Source organism: Rutidosis leptorrhynchoides, chromosome 4, assembly GCF_046630445.1.
Source record: "Rutidosis leptorrhynchoides isolate AG116_Rl617_1_P2 chromosome 4, CSIRO_AGI_Rlap_v1, whole genome shotgun sequence".
Classification (NCBI taxonomy): Eukaryota; Viridiplantae; Streptophyta; class Magnoliopsida; order Asterales; family Asteraceae; genus Rutidosis; species Rutidosis leptorrhynchoides.
This window is the reverse complement of record NC_092336.1, coordinates 146,874,686-146,895,559: the sequence shown is the minus strand read 5'-3', so window position 1 is coordinate 146,895,559 and position 20,874 is coordinate 146,874,686. Positions and strand designations below refer to the sequence as shown.

At 34.3% G+C, this 20,874-nt stretch overlaps 1 protein-coding gene across 1 annotated transcript; it reads left to right on the top strand.

The window, feature by feature from the left end:
- Positions 1 to 579: 579 nt before the first annotated feature.
- Positions 580 to 12,999, top strand: LOC139841108 (probable serine/threonine-protein kinase PBL25). Its single transcript, XM_071831341.1, has 2 exons — positions 580 to 696; positions 12,358 to 12,999. The coding sequence occupies exons 1-2, from the start codon at positions 580 to 582 to the stop codon at positions 12,997 to 12,999; spliced, it is 759 nt and encodes a 252-aa protein (XP_071687442.1).
- Positions 13,000 to 20,874: the final 7,875 nt, after the last annotated feature.

The window sequence follows — 20,874 nt, the reverse complement described above, 5'->3', positions numbered from 1 at the left end:
GTTGTGATTTTTTGTGATTCAATCAATAAAGAATAACTGTTGAAAATTACCTGTGACTCTATTTATTTGCATGCTTGAATACTAATCGTGTTTAACTGTTAAGTTATTTTAAAAGAAATTATATTCACCCCCCCCCCCCTCTACAATACTCCTGTTGTTATCAAGGGACCAACAGGAAGTTCTAACCCAACAGTGACTCTTAACTAGTTAAGAGAGATAGAAAGAGTTTTTAAGGCCTGTCAGTGCGAACTGGAATTACAGGTTATTTATGCTAGTCGTATGCTGAAGAATAGGGCAATGGTTTGGTGGGATACAGTTATTTCTAGTATACCAAAAGAGCCAGTGAACATGATTACTTGGGAACAATTTTATAGTAAAGTTTGTGAGCAATATTGTTCATCTTATGACCTCAATCGAATTAAAACGGAAATTCTGGCCATGAAAATGACACCTCAGATGACGATAGATGAGGTGATTGAGCAATATATGGATAAATTAAGGTTTGTTCAACAGTGGGTTCCAGATGAACAGTCCAGAATTCAGCATTTTGTTAATGTAATTTTACCAGAGTGCAGAACAATGGTTAGGATGGCGACGATGTTATCACAAGCATTCGTTATGGCCAAGATGGTGGAAGATGATGTCAGAGCCGCAAGAAACAGAATGGAAGGTTATGTGATGCCACAACAAGATCAAGTGATGATTCAGTCAGACTCTAGGTCAAAGAAGTGTGTTAAGTTGAAACAGAAAAGTGGGTCAGAACAGAGTGGGTCAGCATCAAGTCAGAATACTTGGTGTTATAGTTACAGGTCATCTCATAGTGGTCCTTGTTCAGATTTGACCAAAAGGTGTTTAAGATGTGAAATTGTGGTGAACGAGATTAGGATGTGTTCATTTTAAGAGGATGTATGTCGGAAATGTCATCAAGTGGGGCATAGGTCAGCTCAGTGTCCGTATGTAAGAGGATCATGTTCTGGGGCGGGGCCAGGAGCGTAGTCGGGATCGGTAGGTGGATCTTCTGGTTCTCCAGTAGGGCAGAAAAGAAAGAATCCACCTACGGCAACAGCAAGAGCGTATCAGATGGTTGCAGATGCAGATGTTGAATATGACGTGAATACAGGTTTGTTTCAAAATCCTTGTATTGTTTAGTTGTATATATATATGATTGTGTATATATATATATATATTTGTGTGTAGATTGGTAGATTTTGATTGTAGTGTAAGATTTATTTTATTGCTTATGTTTTGGTTGCGACCCTTGTGTGGAGTAAGGGTGATCTTTAGGTTGACTTTTCGAGATTGATGATAGTGCTCCAAATGAACATATATTTAGGCGCAATATCCTTCCAATATGTAAATTTTTCAGTTGCAATTGTTCCATTTTCAAGTAATATTCGTTTAAATAAAGAAGTGCGAAGACAAAAGGCGAAAATGAAGATTTGAAGACGCAAATGACCAAAAAGCTCAAATGTACAAGATACAATCCAAGTGGTTCAATTTATTGATGAGAAACGTCTAAAAATGACAAGAGTACAAGTTGTGAAACGCAAAGTACAAGATATTAAATCGTACGAAAAGGCGTTCGAAAATCCGGAACCGAGAAATGAACCGAGTATCAACGTACGACTCAACGGTCCTAAAATTTCAAGTCAACTATGCACAAGAATATAATATAATATATAAATAATTATATAAAATTATATATATGTTATATTATATAATAAAAACATCGACAAGCAAATGGCCAAAAGTTGGTGAGCAGGAGGATGTGCCTTCGCGATCTCAGAGCTGGAAGGCACATCTGCTAAGCGATAGCGGAGCAGCCAAAATCAGAAATGCCTATAAAAGGCACGAGCTTCTGCCGAGTTTGATACACCAATTCATATATCTTTCCTCTGTAATAATAATAAATATATATATTATATATATAGTATAGGTTAGTTTTATATTAGTTAGTTTGGGTAATGTAACGGTTATTTACGGGTTTTAAAGCCGGAACTCTGTCCGTGTAACACTACGCGATAAATAATCAATGTAAGTTATGTTCTCCTTTTTAAATTAATGTCTCGTAACTAAGTTATTATTATGCTTATTTGAGCCGAAGTAATCATGATGTTGGGCTAAATATTAAAGATGGGATTATTGGGCTTTGTACCATAATTGGGGTTTGAACAAAAGAACGACACTTGTGGAAATTAGACTATGGGCTATTAATGGGCTTTATATTTAATTAACGATACCTCGTTAATTTAATATAAAGGTTATGATTTGATGTATCTATATATAACCACATACGCTTAATCGGACACGATGGGCGGGATATTTATAAGTACGAATTATTGTTCATTTGACGGGACACGGGGATGGATTAATAGTTAATGGACTCATTAAAACAGGGGTGGATTACATTCAAGGGTAATTAGTGTAATTGTTAACAAAGTATTAAAACCTTGGATTACACACAGTCGATAACCTGGTGTATTCATTAAACAAAGTATTAAGACATTGTTACAGTTCGAATCCCCAGTTAGTTGGAATATTTGACTTCGGGTATAAGGTTAAATTTGCCGAGCAATTTATAATTATGACCAATGAACTATTTTGGACAAAAACCAGATAGGTTTCAAATACATCCAGGACAAAGGACAATTAACCCAGGGTAATAAATAATCAAAACGTCAAACATCATGGTTACGGAAGTTTAAATAAGCATAATTATTATATTGTTATTTATTTTACACACTTTAATTATTGTCATTTATATTTACGCTTAAGTTTTAAAATCGACAAACCAGTCATTAAACGGTAAACCCCCTTTTATATATTATTATATATAATTATATATATTTTGTACAAATATAGTCATTTAAAATATAGTGTGAAATAAGCCATCTCCCTGTGGAACGAACCGGACTTACTAAAAACTATACTACTCTACGATTAGGTACACTGCCTATAGTGTTGTAGCAATGTTTAGGTATATCCCATTTGTAAATAAATAATTAAAACTTGTGTAATTTGTAATAGTATTTCGCAATAAAAAATATAACTATTTCGTATACACCTCGCACGACATCAAGTTTTTGGCGCCGCTGCCGGGGAGTCGGCGAAACGCTATATTTTTAATTCATTTTTGTATAAATATATTTATATATATATATTTAGAAAAACAATATAAAATTTAAAAAAAAACGAGTTTAAATTGAACCTGCATACTCCGAGATCGCGGAGCTACAAAGAAAAATTCTACGAGATCGCGTAGGGCTCTCTGACAGGTCAAACCACAAGCATTTATTACGGGATTAGGGTTTATTATTATTATTATTATTATTATTATTATTATTATTATTATTATTATTATTATTATTATTATTATTATTATTATTATTATTATTATTATTAGGGTTTAATTATTACATATTTTTAATATAATTTGTATTTTAAGTTTTAGTTATTATTATTTACATATTTATATTAATACTTTTATATAAATAATATAAAAATAATATTTTATAAAAAAATTGTATTTTTATAACTTCAAGTTTTATTATTTGTATCTTTTTATTATTTAGTACGTAATTTATAATTATCGTTCGTAATTAGTTTTAAACTTAGTTTTTGCCGTAGTTATTTTATATTTCTAGATTTTTAGGCTTTGCCGTAAAATCCCTTAAGTGTTTTTTCTTTAGATTAAGATTTAGGCGCTTTAGAATTTTGCGACGCAGTTTTTAGATTTTAGTGCCTAATTAAGTTATTGCCGTTTTGGATATAGAATTCTTTTAAGCTTTAATACCTTTAGGCGCAACTTTTTAGATTTAATTTTTAGACTTTTAAGTTTCGACGCGCTACTTTCTTATTTTTATTTTTCGACGTTTTTCGACGCGTAATCTTTTTCTTTCTTATTTCTCGACACGCTAGTTTTTAGGACATAGATTTTCTATTTCTTCTCTAAAATTCCAAACGAAAAATTATTTTAAGCTGTTAAATTGATAGACATCTAAATTTTATGGTTCGTAGTAATAGTTGGATTTGTTAGTGGCGAGTTGTGGGCTTCCGATTTAAAGGGTCCTGGCTACCTGCTGCATCTATTGGCTATTCGAAACGTGGGCAAAATCAGAAAAGTCTATTAATTTGATAACTTTTATAATTTTTAGTTTTTTAACTAATAGGATAATTAGTAAATGCACCACATTGTAGCTAAAATTTGGTAATAAGCGCATTATGGAAAATCTCGAGAATATTTTGGAAACTCTCTATGACATACGAAATCAATACTCTCAAACGGGTGTTGATGACAATTCGTTCGGTCAATCTTGGATCACGAATGACGAAACAATAACTGGTTGTGAAATCTGTGGAGATTATCACTCGACATGGGAATGTTATTATTACGTTCCTATGGAAAATTATGCACCCATGCAACCTGAATGGAATGATTATGAAGAATACAATTCAAATTGGGATTATTCCCAAGAATATATCCAAACTCAACAACCAGAAAACGAGGAAAATTATGTGTCTGAAAATTCTTTAGATTATATGAAAATCAAACTCGAAGAACTTGATGCTCAAAATGAACAAATGAGAGAGTTTGTAAATAGGCAAGCTGAAACTCTATCAGACTACACACCTGTTGATCTGAGGAGTATTGTGTAAGAAAATCTCATATCATCGAATTTTGATGAATTCGAGAGCTCCGAAATCACCAATTATCCCGATGATACTTTTTATTCAGCTTTACCAATTTCACAACATATCGACACATTAGCCTCTACCGACGAAATCATCGATCCATCAATGGATGAAGAAGAAGTAAGGGTAACAAATTGGTACTCTTGGGAAAACGATAACGTTAAAAATTTTACCCCCGAGACCAAAGTAGTAGGACCGATAAGTACCGTTAAAGAAGAAGAATTTGCTTCGATCCCGAAATTCACCATTCCACAACCTTCCAACCCAATATTCTCAATAGACGAGTCATCAACCGAAGATGAACTACGAGCTGTAATAGATATTGACACCTCGGATTTCACCCAATTGGGTAATAGAGGTGAAAACTTTGATTCCGAGAATAAACGGAAGGAAATGTTAGGAATTTTCCACCCTATAGTATGTATGTCGGTGTATATCGATCCATTTGACCAAGAACCAGAAAAGAGACATATCCATTTACTAAAAGCTACACTTAAAAAAGAATTAAGTAGTGACGATCGGGTGAGTCTAAACTTTAAACCCATTGATATATTATATACCACCCGAGATGTAAATAACTGGCTCACTATTCTAATTCGTGGAACTTATTCTACCGACTTCACATGTCGTCAGCTAAGTGTGGGGAAGTCTAACCCCACTTAACGTTAAATTAGGGGTTCGGGTTAATGCATAACTCGTTAATAAAAATGCACGATTAGGGTAAAAGACGCATTTTCAAAAATTAGCAAACAGTTCAGAAAAGCAACCATTTTTGAAGAAAAACATGTGTGATAAAACAAGAAGGAATGAACGGTGAGGCGCGCCATCTATCATTCAACGATCTTTATAATTATAAACTGGGTATTTTTAATCACTTTTCTACACTAATCACCCTCATGAATTTATAATTATAGTCTGATTTCATGCAAATGAGGGCATTACATGATCTCAAGTGTGGGAAAGGGTTATAAATTCTCTCGGGTTTACACTTGGTTTATTTGCCAAATTTTGTGAAAATTTGAAAAATTTTCAACTAAATGAATTCAAAATCATGTTTATACATATTTATGAACGATAAAACTAGGTGTTAACACCTAAATTAGTGTTACCTCTTAAAGGACATAAATTGAGAAACAACCCAAAATGTTAGAATTCATTTAAAATTGAATAGAAGAAAATAAAAAGGCAAAGAAATAAATAAATAAATAAAAGTCAAGTGTGGAGAGAATGTACCAAGTTATTCAATTAAAAATATCCATCACATGTTTCTGTAAAGTTTATTGCAGGTGCTTTTGTTTTGGACTAAATTAAATATTTTACCCGTAATATTATAATAAATATAAAAGAAAAGATGGATCTACACGATGAATCAATTCCATCATTAAAAGGAAGTAAAGTCTTCCGAAAAAGAAATGCGCTTCTTGATTTAGGTCAGGAAGTTGTCATCCAGACCAGTTGTAGAGTCTACGAAAAACCTTGAAAAGTTTTCTAGAAAATCAGCTGGAAATCCACGGACCTCAGCATCAAATAGGGTCGCCATGTGGTCAGACTTATCCTATCCATGAGAGGATCTGTCTCGTAAAATGGGGAGGGCGCCGTGCAAATTAGCTTGATAAGACTAATGAATCACACCCCCAGAAAGGATAATCTCCTTAAAGATTAAAAATCAGCTTGTAAGCCTGATATTACTCAATCCTTGAGATTGACCTTAAAGATTGAGAATTACAAACTCATGGAATTCGATGATATCTAAACTCGAGCTTGAACGAGAAAATATTTTGATCAAAAATAAAACCGATTTGTTTTCTGAAAACCCATTTTCAATGCGTTCATTACCATTGAACGTAAAATCCTAGGAATTCACCTGGAATTCATTAGGTCACCTGAACCAAATCGGGTGTCAACCGTAAGAACGGTGGTTGCATAGCATGGTCGGAGACAGGACCTTGTGCCAGACCAAAAAATTATAGGATGATCTTTACTATTGCTCCTACAAAGGATAGTAATAGCATCCGACACGTTTTAGACCATGAACAAATGCATGTCATTAGACATTGCCTTAACAGTTGCTTGTTCATCGCTTTCCTTTACAACCAGACGGTAGTTTGTCGAAAGGTAATATACGGGACAAGTAAACTGGACGTGTTGCTTTCCTAATACAAGGTTAGCAAGTGGGTAACACAAAACCACAAGTGTTGAGCTAAAATTTTCAAATCTGAAACCCACAAAATCCACAAAAATATTTTGCAACACCGGTGAAGGGTAATTCCGGAAAACTTATCTAGGGCAAAAGCTAGAATGAAATTTTCAAAAGATCAAATGTTTTCATACAGATCCAATTTCCTTAAAGAATCTAAATTTTCATAGTCATGTAGGACTGTAAACCACACTGTTACTATCATTGTCTATACCGCCGTATCAAAATCACTGATGTATAAAGTGTGAAGAATAAAGAAGTGATTCGTGTGATTTAATTTCAAGTTATGTATTGCTTGAGGACAAGCAACGTTCAAGTGTGGGAATATTTGATAGTGCTCCAAATGAACATATATTTAGGCGCAATATCCTTCCAATATGTAAAATTTTCAATTGTAATTGTTCCATTTTCAAGTAATATTCGTTTAAATAAATAAGTGCGAAGACAAAAGGCGAAAACGAAGATTTGAAGACGCAAATGACCGAAAAGCTCAAATGTACAAGATACAATCCAAGTGGTTCAATTTATTGATGAGAAACGTCTAAAAATGACAAGAGTACAAGTTGTGAAACGCAAAGTACAAGATATTAAATCGTACGAAAAGGCGTTCGAAAATCCGGAATCGAGACATGAACCGAGTATCAACGTACGACTCAACGGTCCTAAAATTTCAAGTCAACTATGCACAAGAATATAATATAATATATAAATAATTATAAAAAATTATATATATTATATTATATAATAAAAATGTCGACAAGCAAATGGCCAAAAGTTGGTGAGCTGGAGGACGTGCCTTCGCGATCTCGGAGCTGGAAGGCACATCTGCTAAGCGATAGCGGAGCAGCCAAAATCAGAAATGCCTATAAAAGGCACGAGCTTCTGCTGAGTTTGATACACCAATTCATATATCTTTCCTCTGTAATAATAATAAATATATATATTATATATATAGTATAGGTTAGTTTTATATTAGGTAGTTTGGGTAATGTAACGGTTATTTACGGGTTTTAAAGCCAGAACTCTGTCCGTGTAACACTACGCGATAAATAATCAATGTAAGTTATGTTCTCCTTTTTAAATTAATGTCTCGTAACTAAGTTATTATTATGCTTATTTGAGCCGAAGTAATCATGATGTTGGGCTAAATATTAAAGATGGAATTATTGGGCTTTGTACCATAATTGGGGTTTGAACAAAAGAACGACACTTGTGGAAATTAGACTATGGGCTATTAATGGGCTTTATATTTAATTAACGATACCTCGTTAATTTAATATAAAGGTTATGATTTGATGTATCTATATATAACCACATACGCTTAATCAGACACGATGGGCGGGATATTTATAAGTACGAATTATTGTTCATTTGACGGGACACGGGGATGGATTAATAGTCAATGGACTCATTAAAACAGGGGTGGATTACATTCAAGGGTAATTGGTGTAATTGTTAACAAAGTATTAAAACCTTGGATTACACACAGTCGATAACCTGGTGTATTCATTAAACAAAGTATTAAGACCTTGTTACAGTTCGAATCCCCAGTTAGTTGGAATATTTGACTTCGGGTATAAGGTTAAATTTGCCGAGCAATTTATAATTATGACCAATGAACTATTTTGGACAAAAACCAGATAGGTTTCAAATACATCCAGGACAAAGGACAATTAACCCAGGGTAATAAATAATCAAAACGTCAAACATCATGGTTACGGAAGTTTAAATAAGCATAATTATTATATTGTTATTTATTTTACGCATTTTAATTATTGTCATTTATATTTACGCTTAAGTTTTAAAATCGACAAACTAGTCATTAAACGGTAAACCCCCTTTTATATATTATTATATATAATTATATATATTTTGTACAAATATAGTCATTTAAAATATAGTGTGAAATAAGCCATCTCCATGTGGAACGAACTGGACTTACTAAAAACTATACTACTCTACGATTAGGTACACTGCCTATAGTGTTGTAGCAAGGTTTAGGTATATCCCATTTGTAAATAAATAATTAAAACTTGTGTAATTTGTAATAGTATTTGGCAATATAAAATATAACTATTTCGTATACACCTCGCACGACATCAATTGAGAACCGCGACTTGGATAGAGATGCGTTGAGTATGATTCTTATGAAGGTAGTGAACTATATTGACCATATATTTCCTATGCTTGTTGGATGTGTGATCTTGTTGATAGATTAGATTTGGATGATTGATAGACAATGTTTGAGTAACTGTAATTGGACAGATGTTGTGATTGATTAGTCATAAAGTAGTTAAATTAATTACCGATGCTTATTGAGGAGATTGATTGGACATAAGTTACTGAATGAGACAAGTAGAATTTTTTCGTTTCGAGCAACTCAGAATGAAGGTATGACTTAGGATAATATGCTTGTGTCTGGCCAACAGAAGTATATTGTGATAAATCATACGGAATTTCTGGGAAGCTGAAGGAAAATTAGGTGACCTGTGCTATATTGGATTGTGATGTGATTGGACATGAGACGAATAACCTGTGAAGTTCTGTTGACTTAAGAGACAATTTCGTGGACATAGGTATAGATTTTATGCATGATGACTAATTCTATTGCCTAAGCTTGAGATAATTGGGAAAAGTGGACTGTATAAAGAGTTGAATTGGATGAAAAATCGTGAAATTTATGATACAAAATGTTGTAGAAACATAAATATGACTCTGATTATTTGACTTGATCATGTAATTTGTGGGCTTAAGTGGATTAACGGACGTTGATCGAGGAAGATTGTGACAAATTATTTTGTATCGAAAGTGTATTGATGTCAAGAATCTCGTTCCCTATGCAATTGTGGTGGATAATGTCGGTATCGGGGATAAGATCGATAAAGTTAACCGTGTGTTTTGGCGGTTTGAGTAACAATTTTGGGGTTGTTGACAATAGTTGACCCGATTTCGAGGACAGAATCTCTTTTAAGGATGGTAGATTTGTAACACCCGCATTTTGGGCCTAGTTGAAATGATCATGGTACCCTTGGGTATGGCGTAATTAGTAATTTTAATAATTATATGTTTATAATTATTTGATTATTTGGGTAAGACCAGTTTGTGACAAGGGTCACAGAACAGGTTCGTTTGTTTAATTTGGACTCCGTTAGGGCCTCCTAACTAGGTACGAAAGATATTAGATAACTGGTAAATACCCGTGTGTTATGGGGTATGAGTTTTAATACCCACTTAAGGAGTAATCTGGACACTTCTTGTCCATTTTCCCTAAATTCAGAAACAAGAGACCGTACCTAACATTTATCACTCTCAAACCCTAATCTAATTCAAGTGTGGAATTGAATCAAGAAGCTTTAAGGATTGAATTGTTACTTCTTAGTGATCACCAATCCATGTTTGTAAGATTGAATCATTGTTTGATTTCTTAAGAATTGGGTTTTTATGTTCTTGAGTAAAAGTATGGTTTTGATGCTTGAATCTTATGATTATGTGTTTGTTATGCTTAATTGATGTTAGATATATGTTCTATAGTTGTTATATGATGTTTTTGAAGTGGTTTCATGATCAGATTAAGCAAAAATCATGTTTTGGGGTCAAAAAATGCGAAAATAGCGAGCTGTAGCTGTTCATCAGCACCCACACTTTTGACAGCTCAACCACGCAGTTGAGCACACTTTTGAGGGCTCAACCACGCGGTTGAGCAGTGGTCAGTTTTTGGTAAAATTAAAAAGGGCATAACTTTCAAACCGTAACTCCGTTTTTGATGAATCAAATATCTTTGGAATCATATTAAAGAGTACTTTTTAATGGTAAGCTTTTAAGAAGCTAGATCAAACTTTAGTTTTATCAGAAAAAGGGATTTTAGCGTGTATGTCTTGTTTTGCACGCATTTGAATGTCGTTATTGATTAAAGTTATGATGTAGACTTATCATATAGTGATTACATGATTTTATGTGTTGATTTAGTGTATGAATTGATATTTGATGTTGTTCATATTGGGTTGAAACCCATCTAAATAGCTGTTGCTACTATTATTCATCACTCGCACGAGTGAGCCTTCACTCGTACGGTTTAGGTAGTCAACCGTGTAGTGAACCGTGAGAGTGAGTGGTGATGGGAACTTATGTTTTGATTGTGATAATACGTACGGTTGAGATGTGACTCGTACGAGTCACTGGTCACTCATGTAGTGAACTGTACGGATCAGGTGAGTCATTATAGGATGTTTGGTCATAGACCAAACGTACGAGTGAGTTGTCAACTGCACGGTTGAGTGTTCTCAAATGTGCATGTGTTGGTGTTACTCGTATGGTTGGCAGACCATTTGTAAAATGATTAAGTTTTGGTATTGGCGTTGTTGTCTTGTTGTCGGGTTGTTATCAAGACATGGTTACTGACTGTGTTATGTCTATTCTCAGGTGATAAGGATGAAGAGAAGGCTCAGTACGATTAGAATTCTGAGTGCCTTCTGTTGCTGGTAATCGGTGAGTGGGATTATCTCCTGGTGTAGTATAGAGTAGCAAGTTGTGCTACTATGTTTATATTGTCGTTAGTTGCCATGTTTAGTAGTTATGTTGTACAGTTGATCACAGTTAGAGTTTCTATGCTTTTAGTAGTATTAGTTGCCTGTAGTAGTAGTTGACTGATTGTATGTGCACAAGTTATTGTTGTTGTAGTTGGAACCTTGATCTGTTAGGTTCAGCTCAGAGAGGTCAACCTAGTTGTGGTTTGGTCTAGTTGGCTACTGTTTGTTGACTATAGTGCTGAACGACGCATCACCTGCGTGTGGATGACTATACTGGGGATTCAGTAGTAGAGACTATCGGTAGACGCTAGACTGATCAGCTAGTGGTCGTGTGCCCGTACAAGCCGCCGATCCTCTAGTTAGAGTATAGTTGCCAGTTGTTGTACGTTGCTTGTTGTTGTATGTTGTTGCTGTAGGAGTACAAGTTGGTACTGTATGCTAGATCCTGTGATAGTTCCATTCACTTAGCCTCGTGCTAACCCCTCACCTCCTCCCTTGCAGATTTTGGATCTTAGTGCTGGTAGGGACGGGAGTCGGGTTGAAGATATGTTTTACAAGCTACTCTGATGTCTTAACTTTTATAAATATGTAATTAGTCGTTTAACGTAACACCGGTGGTTTGTAATTAAGTAACTAACTAATGATTTTTGATAATTATGTTTGAAAGTAACTAAGGGTATTTATGTGAATTAAGACTTCCGCTGTGATTATAAAAAAAGAAAAAAAGAAAAAAAAAAGGGTGTTACAGCGTGTTTGGTAGAAATTCAAGATAAACGTCCAACAATAAAAGTTATTATTGAGGAGCTTGAGAAAGCCTTATTGTTTCAAGCAAGTTATTGTTTTAATAACTGAACATTATTTTTTACTTATCATATATTTTATCATAATGGTAATTTATACTCGTATTTATAAGTTTTTAATTTGGGGTCTCGTGGTTAACAGGAAAACAACAAAGATGCCCTCAAGATTTCACTTGAAAACATACAATTAGCCACAGAAAACTTCCATGATAAAAATTTTGTTGGAGGAGGAGGGTTTGGGAAAGTTTATAAAGGAAAACTTCCACATAGTGATAATACAATTGTTGCAAAACGATTGGATACAAAGGGTGGTCAAGGGGAGAAGCAATTTCGGAATGAGCTTCAAATTCGTTTTAACTTTAAGCATGATAATATCATTAGTCTTGTAGGCTATTGTGATGAAAAAGATGCAAAAATCATTGTCTATGAGTACGCAATAAGAGGAAGTCTTGATGGGCACTTGAAAGATAGTCATCTTACTTGGATGAAACGACTTAACATATGCATTGATATTGCGACTGCATTGGATTTCCTTCATGGGGGAGACGAAACACTAGCAACGGTTATACATAGAGACATCAAACCTGATAAAATTTTGCTATCCAGTGACTGGAAAGCAAAACTTGGTGATTTTGGACTTTCCTTGACAAGTGTAATAAATAATGAAACCGACTTCGTCATTGATCATGCGTGTGGGACAGAGGGCTATGTGGATCCACTTTACATGAAATCACGTTTCTTAACCAAAGAATCTGATATATATTGTTGGTGTGGTTTTATTTGAAATCTTATGTGGAAGATCAACGTTCGATTGCAAAAGACAGGAACGTGTGCATCTATCAGTTTTCATTAAAGACAGATTTGAGAAAGGAAAAGGAGAACATGATGAAATTGTATTTGAGAAAATAAAAAAAGAGATCAACCCTGAAGCATTGAGTTATTTCAAATGATAGCCTACCGGTGCTTAAATAAGAATAGCGAAAAACGACCAAAAGCAAAAGAAGTTGTGGAACAACTTAAGAAGGCATTGGAATTGCAAGTAAGTTATCATACCTTTTAAAATTAATATATATAGTTACATAGTTTCAATTTAAGGCATAGGTTAGAAAACACAATCAACTAATTACAGTAGTACTTTATTATAATTATTACAATTGATGATTGATTATCTTGTTAGAAACAGGGTATGTAAACAGATAATCCGGATATTTCTAGAATCGTGAAACACTTTCCTAATTGAATATTCCGACCCTCCTTGTCTCGGGTTACACGAAATTTCAATTGGGATAAGACTAGAAATGCAAATCGTTTCCAGACAAGAAGAATGCGATTTATGTGTATAGATTTGTGTGTTCGTTCTGTATGAAATTGAATAAGAATGAAAGCAGTTTTTCCAAAACTGATTATATAAAACAGTTTAGGCGGTTAACAAATGAATGGTTATGACGGTTGAAAAAGGAGCGGGAAAAACGTTTCATTAAAACGTATCACTCAAAACGTTTTTGTTTCGGGGCGCTGCCCCGAGCCCCGCGAGGGGCGCTGCCCCCTCGACCCCTGCCCGCTCACCTGGGAGCGGGGCCCCAGCCAGGGGCTCTGCCCCTTGGACCCCGCCAGGGGCGCTGCCCCTTGGACCCCGCAAGGGGGCGCAGCCCCCTTGACCCCCGCCATTACCGTGCGCCAGTGTCTAGTTCACTCTTATAGGCGTGCACTCCGCACTCACCGAACCCATGTTAAGTATCACTAGTCAACTCCTGCTTTCTAGTAAATCACAATCAGCTAAAATGTTAGTTGGATGACACTAAAATCACCAACATATCTTGTTCCACTTCTTTAATGTGGTGAAGAAATATGTAATTTGGATTTATATGCAGACGTCGAGAGAGGTAACATAGCTTCTACAAGTACTTCATATCGATCAAGTGCAAGACTGAAAGTAAAATGTTTTACCTGGATACTGCAGGTCATGTTGTGTTACAAAGTGATATATAATATGCAATATATTACTTGATATAAGTGTGTCATTTGCTTATGTTTGTGATTAGTTAAGTGCAGTTTGTTAATTTGAGGGTTTAAATGGTTCTGGACTGTGAGGAGCTAAAGTGTAAATGTTTGATGATTGTTGGTGGCTAAAGTTTCGAGAAATGAAGTCAAGGGACCAAAGTTCAAGATTGGTGTTACAAATATAAATACTCCCTCCGTCCCAGTCCCAGATTAATTGTCCCCAGACAAAAAACACACAGTTTTAGGAAATCCCACTAACTTTATTTCTCCACCAATGAAATATCTTCTCTCTCCAGATCCACCAATGAAATATCTCATTTCCTTTCTATTTATGGAAGTAGACAATTAATTTGGGACATCTCAAAATGGAATACTGGACAATAATTTAGGGACGGAGGTAGTACCATTTAGCTGTTTTAGTTGTGAATTTGTTCTCATATTTTTCAAACACAGTTGTTCAAATAGTTAAAATTAAAATATACGATAAAGTAATAAGAAGAAATATGGAATAAGATTTATGAATGTAATAAACTTGAATTTTTAAGATCGCTTAATTTTCTTATTTATTTTATTTATATTTACATAACAACAACAAAACTAAATCCCACATAAGACCATTCATTATGGGGCACAATAATAGAATTTTGTTGTCCCACAACAACCACAACCGGGGCAGTTTTGGAGAGCAATGTTGTGGTGTTGTGGGGGCAAACCATTGATACCCACAATGATGGATCAACCAATCATGTTTTTTATTTTTCTGTTTTATTTATTTAAATATAATATTAATTAATCCAATAACATATTTATTTTATTCACAACACTACAATAATACATTTAGCATAGTGTCCTCTTCATCTCACAACAATGCCAGCTCAACTAAAAGCACCCCCACAACACCACACCATTTACCTCTACCGTAGAGAATGGTCTAAGTGAGGTATGAGGAAGGTAAGATGTAGACAATCATTCTCTTATCTAAGAATAAAAAGAAATCATTTCTTTACCCAGAGTGAAACACTTCAAAAATAGAGAAAGTCTTTTCTCTCAATATTCTTGTATGCTACATATAGATTAAACTCCAAATCTCGATCACTAAATAAATAAAGTACATGTTGATGTGTCAACCTCACGTATACTCAGTGGTTATTGGTGGCGAATTTAATGAATATTGTTAAAAGATGTAACAATATAATCGTAAATTTATAAACTACGCAGATAGTTTATGTGGTTTGTCAAAAATTTCAAGATTCGTTTAACCTTATTTTTTGCATGGATAGTCTTGTGGTACGCATTTCCTGCACGAATAGTCCCTAACGGGCGTTAATTTTCTTCAACAGGTCTAGTCATGTGTGTTGCAAATGAGGGGTAAAGAAGTCATTTTATCTTTCATCTTAAAAGTCATAGGCCCTATAAATATAAATCAGTTAAAATCAACAATATCAAGATGGATACTTACAACTATATCAACACATTCAGATTCAACTGGTATTATAAATATTTAGTCGCATAGCATAGCAGCAAATATTTTACAACCCCGAAACAAATAAACCTCCTTATGCCGGAAAAAGCTTGAAAGGAATGTCCACCAACCTTGAAAGGAATGTCCCCAGGAACAAATAAGCCTCACCAGAAAAACCTTGAAAGGAATGTCCACCAACCACCGTATGCCGGAACAAAGAAACCTCCGCTAATCAAATTTACCACTCTTCTGCTGGAGGTAAGTTTGATGCTTTTTTTTAATCCCAATTTCGCATATGAATTAGGTTATTAAGTAATGCCATCAAAGAGTATTTTACTTTTCTGCATTCGGATAGAAATAATTTAACACTTAGTTGATTTAGGTCTAATTGATCAAAACTTTATATTATTTGTTGATTATTCAATGTTTGTATTGTAAATATGAAATTGATCTTAACCACTTACCTGAGTTGCCCGATGAAACATACCACCAGGGTTCGACTCCTGACAAAGTCATTTCGTTCAATAAGGGAGTGGCCCAGAGGGTGCGCCTTGGCAAAGCCATTTCGTTCAAAAAGGGAGTGGAGCAGAGGGTGCGCCTTGTGCGCAATTCACCCGGTACCAGGTCTCGCGCTCCGTGTTAGGAATAAAGCACGTGAGCCCTAACAAAACTTGATAACCATAAGTTATCAAACCCACTTACAATAAACGAAAATAGTTGATGTATATGAAGAAACTCGCAAAAACGATAAAGACAAGAGAATTTAACGAGGTTATCTGTAATCACGAATGATTACTTTAATCCTCGGCCACCAAAGAGAGTTCTTTTAATAATAATTTTCGTGGATACATGTATGGGTTACAATAGGATGTTTAAATAGGCAAAACTCAACAAGAAAACTACTTTGGGAACAAGAAAATATGATTCTGGAAGTTTGTGCCCGTCTGCCACCTCGCGATCGCGACCTTAAGCCTCACGGTCGCGAGGTTCACTTTTCCAGCACCTGATCGAAAGCAACATTTTGCGGTTAGGGGCGGTTTTATGTAGGGACAAGGGGGGCCGTCCGCCCCCAGTGGATTTGCAATTTTCAATGTAAAAATTTCGGATTTTTCGACTTGCCCCTAGTGGATTTTGTTTTTCGCTCCAAAACCTACATATTTTGTCCCAAAACCTTCAAATGTTGTCCAAAAACATCCAAATTTTGCTCAAAAATCTTCAAATTTTGCCCAAAAACCTTCATATTTTGCTCAAAAACTTTCAAATTTTGCTCAAAAACCTTCACATTTTACCCAAAAACCTCCATTTTTTACCCAAAAAACTGCTAGGTTTTTTAAAAAAAACTCACCCCCGATGAAAAAAAATCCTTCTTCCGCCACTGCTCGCGGTTGCAATATATAATCTCGCGGTCGCGAGGTCACCCAGCAACATTTTTTCTCGTTTTTCCAATTCCTTGTGTAACTCTCTTCGCACTCCAACACTTGGAGGCTTGATTACCCGATGTTTAACTTCTATGGTGAGTCAATGTACTCGTTCATGGGGATTTTCTCGCTAATCGAAAAAAATATGAAATTGACCATTAGTCCATGAATCTTACTTTGAAATTGATGATATCCAACCGTAGATATCCGGTTAGTGTTGCTGAACGGAAAAAGGTTAATACAAGTGAACCGTATATCGTATATTTGGCATATGACCGTATTTAATGGAACAATATAACATCCGCCATACAAAATTACAAAGGGACTATCCTAGTATCCTTGCAAGATTTGCATCAATGAAAAAAGGTTAGGGACGAAACTTGTAACTTATTACAAACCAGAGAGACTATTCACGCACTTATGTTAACATAAGAAGTCCTCTCTTCGAAAATATATCTCTATCGCATCTGGTGCATTTAAAGATAGGTTTTTGTTTTTGTTTTTTTTTTTTTTTTTTTTTTTTTTTCCCCTAAAACTAACTATTCCTATTAAAAACTAAGGAACATCAACGAAAAATGAAGGAAAACCTGAAAGAATGAACAATCGATGATTTCTATTCATTTGGTGGCAATGCCTTTATACAACCATTTAACCCTATAATTAAGGAAACTATGTCTCACTTTTCAGACAGTGATATACAACTGCCATTTAATAATCCTATACAAATATAGTTAATGTTAAACACATCATTATGCTTTAAACTTTACAATATAATATATATCGTGATATACCACTGTCATCTAATACACCCCCTCAGTCGAAACGGGAGGCGGCCGAATGTTGAGACTGGTTCGGAAGTCATTGAAAAGAACCCGTGGTAAGCCTTTTGTGAAAATATCTGCGATTTGAAAACGGGTCGGGACATGAAGCACACGAATCTGTCCACGTGCTACTTTTTCACGAACAAAATGGATGTCCATTTCAATATGTTTTGTGCGTTGATGTTGTACAGGATTTCCAGACAGGTAAATGGCACTTACATTGTCACAAAAAACAAGGGTGGCTTTCGGTATTGGACAATATAGTTCAAGCAGTAGATTTCTTAGCCAGCAAGATTCGGAGACTGAATTTGCAACCCCTCTATATTCAGCCTCCGCACTTGATCTAGAAACGGTAGGTTGACGTTTTGCCGACCATGAGAGTAAGTTTGAACCGAGGAAAACACAATACCCGGATGTTGACCGGCGAGTGTCGGGACAACCACCCCAATCTGCGTCGGTGTAAGCGACCAGAGAAGTGATAGCTGATTTCATTAGATATAGACCGTGAGTGATGGTACCTTTAATATAACGAATGATGCGTCTTAGGGCTAGCATATGACTCTCCTTTGGGTCATGCATATGGAGGCATACTTGTTGCACAACATATGAAATATCGGGGCGAGTAAATGTAAGGTATTGTAAAGCTCCTGCGAGGCTACGAAAAAGAGTGGGATCGGGATACGGAGAACCTTCAGATAAGCTTAGTTTACCGTTGGTATCAACAGGAGTATTAGCTGCATTCCCGTGAGTTAAACCCGCACGATCAATAATCTCCTTAGCATAGTTTCGCTGGTTTAAAAACAATCCAGCAGGAGTATTTTGAACGTCGATACCCAAAAAAGAACGAAATGGACCTAAATCTTTCATAGAGAATTCATGAGACAGTAACTTTAGTAGAGATAAGCGTAGTGTGGTAGAAGAAGTAACCAAAACTATGTCGTCAACATATAGTAGTAAATAAGCAGTATCCCTTCCACGCTTATAAATGAAAAGTGAATGGTCACATCGACTATGGGTGAAGCCAATGGAGTGTACATAGTCGGCGAATCTTTGGTACCAAGCACGTGGGGCTTGTTTGAGACCATAAAGAGATCGTTGCAATAAACACACGTGATCAGGATAAGATGTCAAGACCCGTCCTAATCCATCCGGAAGAAGTCCATATTGATTATAAACGATTCACAACAATTGATTACATCGCGAGGTACTTGACCTCTATATGATACATTTTACAAACATTGCATTCGTTTTTGAAAAGACAATCTTTCATTACATCGAAAGTTGACAGGCATGCATACCATTTCATAATATATCTAACTAAAATTGACTTAATAATAATCTTGATGAACTCGACGATTCGAATGCAACGTCTTTTGAAATATGCCATGAATGACTCCAAGTAATACCTATAAAATGAGTTAATGCACAGCGAAAGATTTCTTTCGTACCTGAGAATAAACATGCTTTCAAGTGTCAACCAAAAGGTTGGTGAGTTCATTAGTTTATCATAAATAATCATTTCATAATTTTAATAGACCACAAGATTTCATATTTCCATTTCTCATAAACATACGTCCCATGCATAGAGACAAAAATATCATTCATATGGATTGAACACCTGGTAACCGACATTCACAATATGCATATAAGAATATCCCCATTATTCTGGGATCCTCCTTCGGACATGATATAAATTTTGAAGTACTAAAGCATCCTGTACTTTGGATGGGGCTTGTTGGGCCCGATAGATCTATCTTTAGAGTTCGCATCAATTAGGGTGTTTGTTCCCTAATTCTTAGATTACCAGACTTAATAAAAAAGGGGCATATTCGATTTCGATAATTCAACCATAGAATGTAGTTTCACGTACTTGTGTCTATTTCGTAAAACGGTTATAAAAGCGCATGTATTCTCAGTCCCAAAAATATATATTGCAAAAGCATTTAAAAAGGAGTAATGAAACTCACTTAATGTATTTTGTAGTAAAAATACATACAACGACATTGAACAAGCATAGGGTTGACCTCGGATTCACGAACCTATATCATTTGTATATATATTAAAACGTATATTTATAATCGAAAAAAATTTATATATTATCTTAAATTATATATTATACTTATTTAGTTTGTGTATATATTCGAAATGTTTAATATCTATATATTTAGTTACATTAATATACCTATATCTATATATATGGTTAGTATTATATATAAAAAAATATCATTAGTTTGATATATATAAGTATTTATATAATTTTTTTTTTATGTTTGATATGTAGGTATATAAACTATTAATATAATTATAATATATGTATTAAATATATTTTAGGTATAAAATATTTATTTGTAACAAAAATGATAGTTTTGATAATAATGATTGATTAATATTAATAACTTTCTTGATATTGATAATACTAATAATAATAACGATATTGTTTAAAATGTTACTTATCTTAATAATAATAATAATAATAATAATAGTGCTAATAATTACAAAAATGTTATTAATATAAATATTAGTGAAGATAATAATGACTTGTATTTTTATTTTTATTTTATAATAACAATAATAATGATACTAATCATAATCATAATAATAATGGTAGTGCTAAAATGGTAAGCTAATAATGATAATAACATTAATAATGCTTATAGTAATAATAATGCTTAGTATGATACTAATATTAATAAATATAATACTTATAATAACACTAATAATAATAATATTCAATTTTTATAACTAATATCGTAATAATGTTAATAATGATAATTAATACTTGTAATTGTAATAATAATAACAATATCACTAATAATCAAATTAATACTGATAATTAATATTACCAATAAATAATAATTAATAATAATAATAATTAGAAAGTAAAATAGAAGTATATAACCTTTAAAAGTTGTCATAAAAAGATTTTCCCTGAATGAGCCTCGAAACCGCGACCTCCC